The 15,660-nt window shown below is 42.5% G+C and overlaps 1 protein-coding gene across 1 annotated transcript in view; it reads right to left on the bottom strand.

The window, feature by feature from the left end:
• Positions 1-15,660, bottom strand: part of LOC112266722 (glutamate receptor ionotropic, kainate 4-like) — a 393,963-nt gene that overhangs the window by 197,555 nt on the left and 180,748 nt on the right. The window contains exon 3 of the mRNA XM_024444450.2: positions 1,409-1,542. Within this exon, the coding sequence (XP_024300218.1) occupies positions 1,409-1,490 (82 nt within the window). The 5' untranslated portion in view covers positions 1,491-1,542. The remainder of the gene's footprint in view (positions 1-1,408; positions 1,543-15,660) is intronic.

Below are 15,660 nucleotides of genomic sequence, written 5' to 3'. Positions count from 1 at the left end.
TATGTAAACGTCTGACCCACTGGGAATGTGATGAAAGACAGGGAATTTTTACTAGGATTAAATGTCAGGAATTGTGAAAAACTGAGTTTAAATGTATTTGGCTAATGTGTATGTAAACTTCCGACTTCAACTGTCTTAAAAGATTCAGTAAACGTTTTAAGAAAGCCTCCAAATAATCTACACTTTCCGTTCTCAGAACGTTTAAAAACGTTCCGTCTTACTGGTCAGGAAACTTTTCACTTTGTTCCCAGAACCAATGGGAAATCAAAAACGTACGTTCCCACAACTTCCAAGGAACCAAATGTGCTAGCTGAGGAGCTGTGTGTTTGTTGTTCCCTGTCACGATCACATGGAGATGGCTGAAGCAAACTGAGAAGTTCCGCTGCAAGCATATTGGGCGCGTTAATAATTGATCGGCAAGGCACATTCACCGTGTCAGACCTTTCTCTGATCCCTGCACGGCTTCCTACCCAATATATATGATGTTTTTAAAGATATGCTACTGTAGAAATAAATATAGACTGCTGTTATGCTGCTGTTAGCCTCAACGCCTATAATTTCGATCACAGCTCCCGTACGCTGCCATGTCAATAATACACTCTCTCATAAACACGGTCGGCAGAGCCAAACTACAGAGCCCCATCTCTTGAAACTCTGTACTTGGACTCTACCAACAGCAGCACCGTCTGTCTGTCCTTCTCCTGCTGTCAGAGTGATTGCTGTTAGAAATCAGCCCATGTTGAGGTGGCCTCTGCTGCTGTGAGAGAGAGATGTCTAGGTCACTGCTGCCCCAGGCCAAGCTCTACGGCTGGCGGATAGCCGGCTACGGATTGGCAAATTAACGTAATGAGATTAGGACCCCTGTCCTCCCTCTCATCCCTCCCTCTCATCTCAGTGTGAAAACAAGTATGGGCCTGTAAACACCATACACTAAAATGTGTCTAAATAGGAACGCAAAGCACTTTGGTAACTGGTTTTCCCAGCTAACACTCAATTACGGCAAAGTATAATATCATGACTCATTTTGACACTCTTTTTTTCACTGCGGCTCGGGAAATGGTAGCAGAAAATTGTATTATCTAGCCGTTTGGTTAAGGTACTCGATTGCACACAAGAAAGTACTCTGTACCTTTCTGCTGCATTAGAAATAACAGACAGGCAGAAACAGACAGAATATAACATTCAGAAAATACCGCCTTTTCTTGTTACAGTACAATTGGAGTGATACCGACCTCTGGTCAAAGTGCTGCTGAGATGCAATGAAGAAGCAATCAGCTGTCAGAGCAAGTCTCAGCCAGGCCTAGAATTACACATAGAGGAGTTCTTGTGATGTCGTCTTTTGAATAGGTAGTGAGGAGAGGTGAGTTGTGCCCTCCAGCCATGCAGGGTCAGAGATCAGACTACTCACCTATTCTGAAGGAGAGTGGCCCAGCGGAGGAACATCTCACCCACATGGCTAAGAGGAGCAGAGGCGCCCAGGCTGCGAGCATCTTCTATGACTCCTCATGGGTCCTGCCCCGGGGGTCCCCCTGTCACAGCCACCTGGAGAACATAACACATGGATGTATGAATTATATAGAAGCCTGGATCCTACACACGTTAACATGAAGACAGGCACACATGTATTAGTTTGTGTTTTTGCCCATGATCACAGATTCTGATCCTGGATCAGCTTAGCACCTGTTCCACATGATAGTCACTCTTGTGTGAAATCAAACTATATCTGATCCAAATTCATTCTGGTGTGACCATAAAAAATGATATAAATAGAATCTATGACGCGGGCATACACATGTTCACAGGCATCTGAACACATACACGCAGGCACGCACAGACACAGACACATACACACACACACACATCCGCATGCAAGCACACACACACACTAAGAACACAAAGCAACTACCATCTATCTTCACCGCAGCCTCAAAGTATAGGCCTTTTTCGTTTACTGGTACCCATTGCACTTCCCTGTTCCTTTTCTGATTAGAAAAAGCATTGTTATTAACTTTCACAAGAACTGAAATTAACCATAATCAAGGGTGTGATTCTCAAGTCACAAATTCTACAGTGCATTCAGAAAGTATTCAGAGCCGTTCACATTTTCCAAATTTTGTTACGTTACAGACTTATTCTAAAAAAATGTAAAGTTCCTTTATCTACACACAATGACAAATCAAAAGCAGGTTTTTGGAAAGTTTTGCAAAAAAATAAAGATGTATTATTTACATAAGTATTCAGACCCTTTGCTATGATACTCGAAATTGAGCTCAGGTGCATCCTGTTTCCATTGATCATCCTTTCTCCTGTGGTAAATTCAATTGATTGGACGTGATTTGGAAAGGCCTCAGACTGGGGTGAAGTTTCGCCTTCCAACAGGACAATGACCCAAAGCACACAGCAAACACAACGCAGAAGTGACTTCGGGCTTCAACCCGATCAAACATATCTAGAGATACCTGAAAATATCTGTACAGAGATGCTCCCCATCCAACCTGACAGAGCTTGAGAGGATCTCAAATACAGGTTTGCCAAGCTTGTAGCATCAAACACAAGAAGACTTGAGGCTGTAATCGCTGCCAAAGGTGCTTGAACAAAGTACTGAGTAAAGGGTCTGAATACTTATGTAAATGTCATATTTCGTTTTTTTGTTTTTAATACATTTGCTAATTCTAAAAACCTGGTTTCGCTTCGTCATTATGGTGTATTGTTTGTAGATTGAGGACATTTAAAAAAAAAAAAATTTTAGAATAAAGGCTGTAACGTAACAAAATGTGGAAAAAGTCAAGGGGTCTGAATACTTTCCAAATGTACTGTATATATCTTGGAGGCTCTTATCAAATAAATGTAATTGTATAGAATTAGAAAGTAACTAATTGTATACTCTTTATCTATATCCTGAGTTACTCACATTGCTATTAGTTGTTCTAGGTCCCGGTGTGTTCAATAATCATGTGACCTGATCAGGAAAAACTCTGGGCCCTAGTTATAGACTATGGCTTACTTATCTATGGTCATATCGCTGGATCAAATAGGAAATGAAGCAGACTGAACTGTGTCAGTCTCTGTAATGAGGAGCTGGTCAAGTAGTGAAATACATACTGAAATTTGTTCCACTATTTTTCTAACGTGTACAATTGTGAACAATAGAGATAATGGTTTATTTCACAAATTTGACACTATGGGACACAACCCTAGACTCTTGTCCATTGTTCCCTGATCTCTGTTAGCTTACGTAAAGTCTTGAAAAACAATGTGTCAAACATCAGGACGCATCAGTAAGCCAGACAGCGTTTAGCCCAAGAGTTCATTACAGGCCAGGCTCCCTCTGAACATGCTCCGTATTTCCTTGATCGCAGCAGGAAAACAACAATTAGAGAAAAAAACACACAAAGCTGAATAAATTTTCCTGAATGCAATTATAGCCAATCAACTTGGGTAGCTTGTCATGGGTCATGCACAGCGGCCTGCCCCGGCTGAATAGGCGAATGAGAGGAGAGGGGGCCTCAGCGAGTTGCCGTGGAGCAGTTGCTGGAGTCGGGCCACATTAATGGGCAGTCGACGAGAATGACACAAGTCTCTCTAGTCTAGTGCACACTGTGGAAAGGAAACAAACCTGCTCTTTTCCTAAACAGATAACTTCTGCTGATGGTGAGAGGAAGTCTTGTGTTTACATCCATATATGAACAACCCCTGGAGCAACAAACCATACGGTGACAGTGGGACACATGTCACTTGCTGCTCTCAATATGGCTATGTGAAAGACGCTACAATGTAACTCTCCTGAAGTCTCATTCTGCAGCTGCGGTAATTGGCGTATGAGGAAACAGTTGCTAGATTACCAAGAGTCGAGTACTGCCACGAAAACCCAGACAGGCCATTAAAAGTGTTGTAGGCACATTCTCAATAGGGGGGTGACATAATATGTCATGTTTTGTTGAAATGTTCCTTTTTGTTTACTCCACTTAAAGAAGTGTCATTATTCTCTAGGAGAAAGGGATTTAAAAAAAGGAGCTGAAACTCCCAGCATGATCATCATAACAGATCTGCAGTGCATAATTAATCACACTGCAACATGAAACCGGTATCAGAACAAGCCGCTAGCGCCGACTTGACTACCCAACTGGTATAACTAGTGCCTCACACACATCCACCGATAAACATACACGCACACCTCCATGTGAACTAATTAAAAAGTGGCGGGACGGTTTAATTTTATAGGGCACAAGGCTCCGAACCAAATGAAGTGGTGACAGACCGTTAGTTATATGAGCGGCTGATCTCTCTCTGTGGCGGAAGGCTGAATAGTAACATTCTCAGCAGAGTCTGGAACGTCTGCTGCATGTCGTGTCAACGCTACAATGAAATCTCTAAGCAGATCTGGCAGTGGTGTCTGGGATTGGGCTACCAGTAAGTAAGCATGCTGAAATACCGCCTGTGTTTCAATCCTGGGAGATGAATAGATCAGCTGGGGAGTCAACACACATCAAGAGGATGCAGCTTGGAGAGGGCAGGGTCTGCGAACGGCTGTAAATACAGGAGCCATTGACCCTGTCTCCGCACAGATACTGATTGTGGTAAATGGCCTACTGACTGACTGGCTGGGAAGAAATCGCTCACCACTGAATGCAGAACCTGTGATAGTCTATCGGATGAGACCTCCAAGATGATCGACTCCAACCTTTTACATCAAGATTCAAGTGTTGAATGTTGAGACATGGTTTTTGACAAAGGTGATCAGGTTTCCCGACGTATTGGTCATATTGTTGTGAGGTAAAGTAGCCTGACATCTGACAGGCAGATAAGGAAGAAGCCTTGATGTCAAATATCAGATCGTTTTGATGGTTTTGATGGTCGCCATGTTTGCAAACAGCTGTCAGGAGAAGGATAACTACAAACATAAATATCAAAGCTGTCAGTCATGGATGTGTCAGGATGTCAGAAGCACACTCTGAATCCACGCCAAATGCTCATTACAACTGTCAGTTCAATCAAACATCTCAAGGAGACGGTGTTTATTTGCATGCCACTGAACAACTGCGATGAGTTGAACCTACAATTTAGCAACCAAAAGAACTGCGGTGTTAGAGAGGATATGCATCTTTATGTGTGATTCCTTACTATGCAGATGAGACATGTGGTGTTGAGTTGAATATTTTTAGGAGTTTGAGTCCAAACTAGAGACCCTTGGTTCTCAGCCTGGGATACTAGTACCCCTGGGCCTAGCCACGTGGAGTAGTTGTGAAGACTAATGAGAACATTGGCCTAATGATCAGTTGCACCTGAGGATGTACTTTAAGCAGAGCAAAATGTGATTGGTGGTTTAGTAACCACAGAACATTGAGAACAACTACTTTATACAATATGACAAATATTGCTGAACAAATTAAAGGACACAGTCACAGCAGGGCCAGCCAACCATTGCTCAATGAATTGGTGTGGTATATAGGTCTGATAAGAGAGTGCCCACTACATATTGATCCAGCATGCCAGCAAGGGAGAGTCACACAGCATCAACATAGAATAACAGTTGCGGTATTTTAAAAGTTAGGTTGCCCTACGATATTGGCAAAACAATTGCTGCAATACATGGTACAATTATTTTTTTGGAGCCACTTTTTTAGTGGCTGCAACTGTTCCACTGTATGTTTTTTTTAATGCATTAACATCTGAAAAAAGTGAGAAACAATGAAAAATAACTCAGAAGCAGAAATGGCAGTGAAAAGAGCAACAAAAAATGACTGACTTGTCTTGACACAACAAAACTAGAATACTAGTTGTTGGTGGCACAGATAACATTACCGTCACACTTCCATCATTCCCTTGACAACATTGACGGTTGAGACACTTTGGGGAATTGACTCCATACCAAACAGAATGTTCTGCATCAGTGCCTGGAGTCCCCTTCTGGAATACAGAAGATATCTTCAGTGCTACAACTGAGACCTCAACTGACCTTCGGCAGGTTGCAGATGCATTATTAAAACAGCATCGCTATTCAGAGAGTCAGAGGGCTTTTGCTGTTCCACTTGAAAGCAGTAGCAGTATCAGCAGCTCCCATAAAAGAGAATGGCTGGTGATTCAGGATGCTCATGTAAACTGAATCACAGTACCGCTATAGCTGATGGCGCCGGCCCAGGCCGGGGTCACCCTTGGGTCTGTGTTTAATGCACGGAGATACCACTATCTCGCCTGATATCTTTGCTCGCCAAATCATTCCTCCCTGCCCCGAGCGACAACTCTGCTCTACCTGAATTATCATGGTCCCACATTGAACATACACCAAAGCATACCTGAAATCTCTGCTGTGAGGAAACTGAGAAGATGTGTTTTGGAGTTTTACTCTAGCTTCACTCACTACTCTATTTAAATACCAGCAGCTGTGGCCTGGTGTGATCTAATGCAGTGGTCCTCAAACCTCTCCTCGGGGACCCCCAGCTGTTCCATGTATTTAAATTATTTAAGAATTGGTAAAAGTCTGGGGGTCCCCGAGGGGAGGTTTGAGGACCACACCAGGCCACAGCTGCCCTATGTGGACAACCCTTCAAATGAGTGAATTTGGCTATTTCAGCCACACCCCGGTCAACTGTATGTTCTGTTACGGTGAAGTGAAAATGTCTAGGAGCAACAACAGCTCAGCCGCGAAGTGGTAGGCCACATAATCTCACAGAACGAGACCGCCGAGTGCTGAAGAGCGTTGCATGCAACACTCCCTACCGAGTTCCAAACTGCCTCTGGAAGAAACTTCAGCACAATAACTGTTTTTCAGGAGCTTAATGAAATGGGTTTCCATTAGCGGGCAGCCGCACATAAGCCTAAGATCACCATGGGCAATGTCAAGCGTCGGCTGGAGTGGTGTAACTTTACCATCTGGTAGTCCGACGGACTAATCTGGGTTTGGTGGATGACAGGAGAACGCTACCTGCTGAACGCATAATGTCAACTGTCAAGTTTGGTGGAGGAGGAATAATGGTCTGGGGCTGTTTTTCATGGTTCGGTCTAGGTCCCTTAGTTCCAGTGAAGGGAAATCTTAACGCTACAGCATGCAATGACATTCTAGGCGATTCTGTGCTTCCAACTTTGTGGCAGGACCTTTCCTGTTTCAGTATGACAATGCCCCCGTGCACAAAGCAAAGTCCATACAGAAATCGTTTGTCGAGACCACAAACCATATCTTAAACTAAAACTGCAGCTCTATTGAAATGAGAGGAGTAGCGGTTTGACACTGGTTAGAAGAAACCAAGGTGAACCCAGAGAATCTATATTTAATTACACTTTGACAGCGGGCATGAAAGTGAATCCAAAACCATGCTGTTCGAGGTCAGGCCTGGGGCCTACTACAGAGTTATAACGGTCACCAGCCTCGTCCTACACACACACACCATTGTCTTTACATATTTAAATATCCATGGGTTAAATCAAACCGCAGGCTCGCCATACAGAAATATATACACAACATCTTATTCACACATTTAAATATCTCCGTAGAACTCACTTCTGTCATCATGAAGTGCTTTGAAAGACTAGTAAAGGATCATATCACCTCCACTTTACCTGCCACCCTAGACCCACTTCAGTTTGTATACCGCCCCAACAGGTCCACAGACGATGCAATTGCCATCACACTACACACTGCCCTATCCCACCTGGACAAGAGGAATACCTATGTAAGAATGCTGTTCATTGACTGCAGCTCAGCATTCAACACCAGAGTACCCTCCAAGCTCATCATTAAACTGGAGGCCCTGGGTCTCAACCCCACCTTGTGCAATTGGGTCCTGGACTTTGAGCGTCCCAGGTGGTGAAGGTAGAAAACAACATCTCCACTTCGCTGACCCTCAACACCGGGGCCCCACAAGGGTGCATGCTCATCCCCCTCCTGTACTCCCTGTTCACCCATGATTGCGTGGCAATGCACGCCTCCAACTCGTTCATCAAGTTTGCAGACGACACAACAGTACTGGGCTTGATTACCAACAATGACGAGACAGCCTACAGGGAGGAGGTGAGGGCACTCGGAGTGTGGTGTCAGGAAACCAACCTCTCACACAATGTCAACAAAACAAAGGAGATGATCGTGGACTTAATGAAACAGCAGAGGGAGCACCCCCCTATCCACATCGAAGCCTCTTCAACCTCAGGAGGCTGAAGAAATTGGGCTTGTCACCAAAAACCCAGACAAACTTTTACAGATGCACAATTGAGAGCATCCTGTCGGGCTGTTTCACAGCCTGGTACGGCAACTGCACCGCCCTTAACGGCAAGGCTCTCCAGAGGGTGGTGTGGTCTGCACAACGCATCACTGGGGACAAACTGCCTGCCCTCCAGGACACCTACATCACCCGATGTCACAGGAAGGCCAAAAAGATCATCAAGGATAACAACCACCTGAGCCACTGCATGTTCACCCCGCTACCATCCAGAAGGCGAGGTCAGTACGGGTGCATCAAAGCTGGGACCGAGAGACTGAAAAATAGCTTCTATCTCAAGGCCATCAGACTGCTAAACAGAAATCACTAGCACAGAGAGGCTGCTGCCGACATAGAGACTCAAATCATTGGCCACTTTAATACATGGATCACTAGTCACTATGCCACTTTAATAATGTTTACATATATTGCATTACTCATCTCACATGTATATTTTATACCATCTGTTGCATCATGCCTATGCCTATGCCACTCTGCCATCGCTCATCCATATGTATATGTATATATTCTTATTCCATCCCTTTAGATTTGTGTGTATTAGGTAGTTGTTGGGGAATTGTTAGATTACTTGTTAGATATTACTGCGATATTACTGCACTGTCGGAACTAGAAGCACAAGCATTTCGCTACACTCGCATTGAGACCAGTAAGCACTTGAACTCACTTTGATGAAAATCCACTGATCATTGATCCTAAACTATTAAGAAACATATTGGGGTAATGAGAAAGTGATATCAATGAAACACTGATGCATAGGTCTTCGGCCTCCGTTGTGCTTCCAAATGCATCCAATCTATTGAAATGAAAGGCTAACCAAGACTGGACAAGGCCTGTGTCCACCCTATGGCACCCTATTCTCTACAGTACACTGCTGCACTAAGTATAAAATGATGTCATTCATGGGATGATTCCCAGCTTTCCACCATGATACAGCAGATTTTTCCAATGGCTACATATTTACAGTACAACACATTACTTGTGTTCATGATTGTCATTGCACAGTAGAGTAATATGGATAAATAAATTACATGATTTACAATACTAATAGTACACATACATTTATTTGTAGGTCTACCATAGCACACAACACAGTATACTATGGTAAACTATAGTATGTACTATGTTGTCGATTTTCAAAACACAGTCCGCAAGACACATAACTCTGTTGCCTTTTGCAAAACAGTAAATGCCTTTTACAATTTGTAGCTGCTTTCTCAAAACATAGATTCCTCAAAACTTTATTATACCTTCAAAATTGCAAATATACATTCATCAAAACATCACGACTTCCTGCAAAGACTACCGCAACCATACTTATCTCGAGTCCAAACAGACAAAACAGAAAATTATTCCATTCTAAAAATCCAGAGAAGATCAATAGACAATAGTTGTACTTTGGAACTATCCAAATGTGCAGAATTATGGGTAATTACTCTCCTTTTATGCCTATTTCACCAAACAATTTCATACACATCAAATATTATATTATAGCACATTGTGGCAGGATTCATTCATTATCATCACAATCCAATTCCATGTATTCAATACAAAGGTTGGTTTGCTCATAGACTTTCCATTGAAACACAATCGAAAATGGAAATAAGGAAAGGTGAATACAATGGAGGAATACAATTAAGTGACAATGCCGACTTTTATACAATAGGTTACCAACATATTCAAATATTGATTGACAGATTTTCATTAAAAACGTTATTTTGATGAATTTATTAATACTATGTCATCCTTCCACAAGATATAGTCCCGAAACAAAGCTAGGGTTGCTACCCAAGCCGGCTGGTCGTTCGTTCTATTGGTTCGGTTGCTAGAGACGCGACCCAGTCGTTAGTCCTAAATGTTCCATTGTCATACTGGCTGGCAACGTTCTTATCCCTTGCTTGCCAACTATGACTAACTTACAGTCACGTCAAACAGTAGCTGCATTTGTTCAAGCTGTGTTCTAGTGATATTTATTTGGATACATCCATAACAATGAGCTACTGAGGCATGATTTTGCCTTGCATATAAAATGTGCTCTCGTTAGGACACTGTTGTTCAGAGTAGCTAGCCAACAACACAACTAGCACAATAACTTCAAACTGAAGCTGGAATGACTGCAAACTCGCTGCATTTCGATTGTTTTACCTTTTTTCAATTGACATTTCTTTGTATATATCCGTAATGCCAGCTGATTCAAGCTTTCGACTGGCTGAGAAATGCTGCCTGCCTCTCTCCCGTCCCGACCCATACACGTTCATTACTATTGGACAGTTGGAGATCGAATTTGAATATTGAAACAATGTTGCAAATGTCAGGGGGAGACAGACAGCAAAATGTATACAAATCTCTGCTTTTGAAAACTAAATGTTAGATGCTGACCAGACCTGACACGTCGCGTGTGCGAGCGTCACAAAATAAATTTAGAAATACATTTTATTCAATATTGCACCCACACGCCAACGAGCGTCTGCGTTGCCATGGGCTAAAATAGAACTCCTTTCTATTTCTGACGCAGATCGAGCTGAAAGTCCTGCCTCTCCCATCTCCTCATTGGTTTATAGAAGCAGGTACCCACGTGCCATTTTCTCATTGGTTATACCCACGTGGGTGATTGAAAGACTAAATGTTTTGCCGGTTGTCGTGGTAAGAGTGTAGATGCCAATCACCATATAAATTCAAAGATGAAAAAGCCTGGGAGGAGAGATGACTAGAAATGATTCGGTTGGCCGTTTTATGTGTGGATTAATTGTCGGAACAGGTCGATTTCAGGTAAAATAACAACTCAATGTTTATATCCCAGGACAAATTTAGCAAGCTAGCTAAATAGGACAAATTAGCTAGCAAGTGCAAGCTAACTAGCTAAATTGCCATACATGTTTAATGCTTTTCGATCTGTCCGCAATATTAAATGAAATTCAATTAAATTAATGTAATATTAAATATTAAATTAAATTAATGTAATTAATGTAATTAATGTAATTGGTTCAGAGTTTGTTTTGATATTTTAACCTGCGTGTCGTGACTGCGTTTGGTGGGGGGGCACAAAATACATTTATGCACGATGGCGCACACACGCAGCCGTGTTTGGGTTCCGTGTTAGTCTAAAAGAAATATGAGATCATGTCTAGATGTTTTTTTTTATAGTGGAGATCAAATGTATAACTTCCGTGCCTGGGCTGATGAGACAGTTGATAGCGCAGTCAGATGGAACATAGTAAATAGGTATAATAACGTCATAGATTTAGCCGGGGGTAATTTGTGGAATAGACACAGCTGGAATGTGCTTTTAACCAATCAGCATTCAGGATTAGACCCTACTCGATTTAGATTTACTACTCGACTGAAACAGTGAACACAATTGCACACGTTATTGTGTGAATAAAACATTTAACAGTAAATGTTAACTTCTGTATTCAATGTTTTGCAAACGGTGGTATAATACATGCAAGTCAGGTACTAAGGCAAGAAAAGGATCAGGCGTTCTGTACATTTCAACACAGATCCAGAAATTGTTTGTACACAATTGAGAAAAACAGTAATGACTGAAAGGTACTACAGTGTGGAGTGTATTCTACAGAATATTACACACTTCTATAATAAGCACTACATGATTGAGGGATACTCCAGTGTGAAGTATAGAATTATATTTAAGTGATAATGTCAGAGAAGCCGGTGTTTGGAGAATATGTTGGCACAGGTGTTGCAAAGCATGCCAATATATCCTCCAAACAACGGCTTCGAGGGAATTATAACTTTTATACAAGGGGTTACCAACATTCAGAAAGTATTCAGACCCCTTGACTTTTTCCACATATTGTTATGTTACAGCCTTATTCTAAAATTAATTAAATCATTTTTTCAATCTACTGTACACACAATACCCAATAATAATAAGGCAAAAACAAGTTTAAATTTTTTTGCTCATTTATAAAAATAAAAAAACTGAAATTTCACATTTACACAAGTATTCAGACCCTTTGTACTTTGTTGAAGCACCTTCGGCAGCGATTAACGCATTGAGTCTTCTTGGGTATGAAGCTACAAGCTTGGCACACCTGTATTTGTGGAGTTTCTCCCATTCTTCTCTGCAGATACTCTCAAGCTCTGTCAGATTGGATGGGGAGCGTTGATGCACAGCTATTTTCAGATCTCTCCAGAAATGTTAGATTGGGTTCAAGTCCAGGTTCTGGCTGGGCCACTCCTGCGTTGTCTTGACTGTGTTCTTAGGGTCGTTGTCCTGTTGTATGGTGAACCTTCACCATAGTCTGAGGTCCTGAGCGCTCTGGAGCAGGTTTTCATCAAGGAGCTCTCTGTACTTTGCCTTGACTAGTCTCCCAGTCCCTGCCGCTAAAAAACATCCCCACAGCATGATGCTGCCACCACCATGCTTCACCGTAGGGATGGTGCCAGGTTTCCGCCAGACATGATGCTTGGCATTCAGGCCAAAGAGCTCAATCTTGGTTTCATCAGACCAGAGAATCATGGTCTGAGAGTCTTTACGTGCCTTTTGGAAAACTCCAAGCAGGCTGTCATGTGCCTTTTACTGATTGGTGGAGTGCTGCAGAGATGGTTGTCCTTCTGGAAGGTTCTCCCATCTCCACAGAGGAACTCTAGAACTCTGTCAGAGTGACCATCGGGTTCTTGGTCATCTCCCTGACCAAGGCCCTTCTCCCCTGATTGCTCAGTTTGGCCGGGCAGCCAGCTCTAGGAAGAGTCTTGGTGGTTCCAAACTTATTCCATTTAAGAATGATTGTGGCAACTGTGTTCTTGGGGACCTTCAATGCTGCAGAATATTTTTGGTACCCTTCACCAGATCTGTGCCTCGACACAATCCTGTCTCGGAGCTGTACGGACAATTCCTTTGATCTCATGGCTTGGTTTTTGCTCTGACATGCCCTGTCAACTGTGGGACCTTGTATAGACTGGTGTGTGCCTTTCCAAATTATGTCCAATCAATTGAATTTACCACAGGTAGACTTATGTAAATAAAGTATTTCTGTTTTTTGTATTATATACATTTGCAAAAATTTCGCTTTGTCATTATGGGGTTTTGTGTGTAGATTGCTGAGGCAAATGTGCATTTAATCAATTTTAGAATAAGGCTGTAGCATAACGTAATGTGGAAAAAGTCAAGGGGTCTGAATACTATCCGAATGCACTGAACAGTCACATCAAAAAGTGCAGCCAGAATAATATCAAAGTAGCTGCATTTGCATTTGTTTAAGCTGTTTTCTAGTTATATGTATTTGGATACATGCGTAACAATGAGCTTATGATGCGTGACTTTGCCTGGCAGAGAAAATGTGCTCTCTTGTCAGGACACCGTTCACATGACATTCATTAGAGCTGATTTTAATCAATTAAACCATACATTCTCTTTGTTATCCACCACAGCTGACATGGCTATAGCCACTTATTGTATGTCACATGTATCTGTACATTCCCCTGGATGGAGTCTGTGCTACTACTTCTACTACTTCTGCTGCCTTGCCGCAGCCTTTTGGGTGTTGATGGTGCTGCAGTTCTCTCTCTGTTTCCGGCCAGGATGTTGCTCCAGCGTTTTCTGTCAGTGAGGGTCGCCAGTAGCTATGGAGCGAACCTTCACAACGATGCCCACTCACTGACATAATCTCCCTCGCTTCTAAACCAGCATTGGCCAGTTTCTGGACTGTCGTGGTCCTGACGCTGTGATTTGTATATGTAGTTGTTCCCGCTGCCCTGCATTTCTTGGGTAGAAAGTGCTGCCAGATAGTTGACGCCCATTCGGCTCTGACGTGTACCAGATCAATTCCCCGATACACTCTCCTCTCCTTGGGTGGAGATAAAATGCAAGGGCGTTCTCCGGGCATTTCGATAGATATTTATCAAGTGATGCCACTGGGCATAGTCGGTTCCCTAGCTGCTCGAACATGAATCCCCTCTTGGACTCCTTTCCCTTCTCCCTTGGGTCCAGGTGATTCTTAGTGGACTTGTTATATGCGAGAGTGGCGTATCTGACACAGAGAATGCGCTGTTATAATATTGGTTTCCAGTAGCCTAATTACGAGTGCAACTTAGAAATAACACTAACAGGCTATGAACAACATACCTTAGACCGTTCTCGTCTGTTTTTACGAGGAATGAGTTGGGCTTTAGTTGTCTGTTCCACACTTTTCCTCTTCGACTCAGATGTAACTGGAGGTCGAACCACACGTTCTGGACCAGACCCCTTGGTGTAACTGGGATTCAGAGCCTGGGAGTTTTGGAGCTGGGCCATGTCCTTATCGGTGATGGGAGGGTGGCTGTTGATTATGTATTTTCCTTGCCTTCTTAGCTGTTAGATGTTGCCCAGAAATACATGATTCGAGGTGGTAAATTCATTGTCCTTCAAAAGGCACCAGCTGCAACCGATGGGTGGGTCATTTAGAAACCGGTTGAGCCCACTACGGAGTGCCAGGTAGCTACTTATGCTGTACTGCTCCCCTTTCCAATTTCGCACATTTCCATAAAACTGTCGGAGAAGGATGTTAAACTCTTCCTCGGTGACAGTTTTGAAGTCAACAACTTTTTCCTTCTCCGCTAGCCAGCCCTCGAAGCACCGTGCAGCCCAGTTTGTATTGTTAAATGTTTTTCTTTCGTTGGGGCTTTTCTCTAGGTCATTCAATGCAGTATCCCCCAAATCTGCATGCCTGGGTATTATTGCCATCTCTTTTTCCCATCCATCCAGTCTCGTTTGGACAAATTCACTTTATATGGGACGTTGGAGATTGCAATTCAATATTGAAACAATACTGAAAAGGTCGGAGAGACAGACAGCAAGGTTTATACAAATCTCTACCGTTAAAAGAAATGGGAGAACATGTCTTGATGCTTTTCATAGTGGAGATCAAGTTTATACATTTCCTGGCAGGGTTGATGAGACAACTGATTGCAAAATGAAATGGAACAGAGTAAATAGGCATTTCAACGTCATAGATTTACCCGGTGGTAACTTCTGAAATAGACACCGGCTGGAATGCAGTTTTAACCAATCAGCATTCAGGATTAGACCCACTGGTTGTATAAAGTATACTACAAAAATCTATAGTAAGCACTACACCAGAGATCATCTACTCGATTCATCCACAGGCCGATTTTGTTCTTGAGCGGATGGCCACGGGGCCAGACTGCAAATTGACCACAAGAAGCCCAAACAGATATAACGTTTGCCTAAAACATAATCATTTCAAACCTTGCATACATTTGTATATACGATCACATATATCTCTTTATTTTGCGTGGGAATACTTCGGAACAGATTTCCAAAATTAAAATAACTGGGAGCTGATTTGCTGGTGTTTTTACAGTATTTTATGCCCATGAAAAATAAATAAAATAACTATATAGAGAATTCATTAGTACGTACTACACATTATCGAGGTTATACTACATTGTGGAGTATACTGCAGTTTACTTCAGAATTCTATAGTAAGTA

Source organism: Oncorhynchus tshawytscha, linkage group LG14, assembly GCF_018296145.1.
Source record: "Oncorhynchus tshawytscha isolate Ot180627B linkage group LG14, Otsh_v2.0, whole genome shotgun sequence".
Classification (NCBI taxonomy): domain Eukaryota; kingdom Metazoa; phylum Chordata; class Actinopteri; order Salmoniformes; family Salmonidae; genus Oncorhynchus; species Oncorhynchus tshawytscha.
The sequence above is the reverse complement of the archived record's forward strand: the minus strand, read 5'-3'. Positions and strand labels throughout refer to the sequence as shown.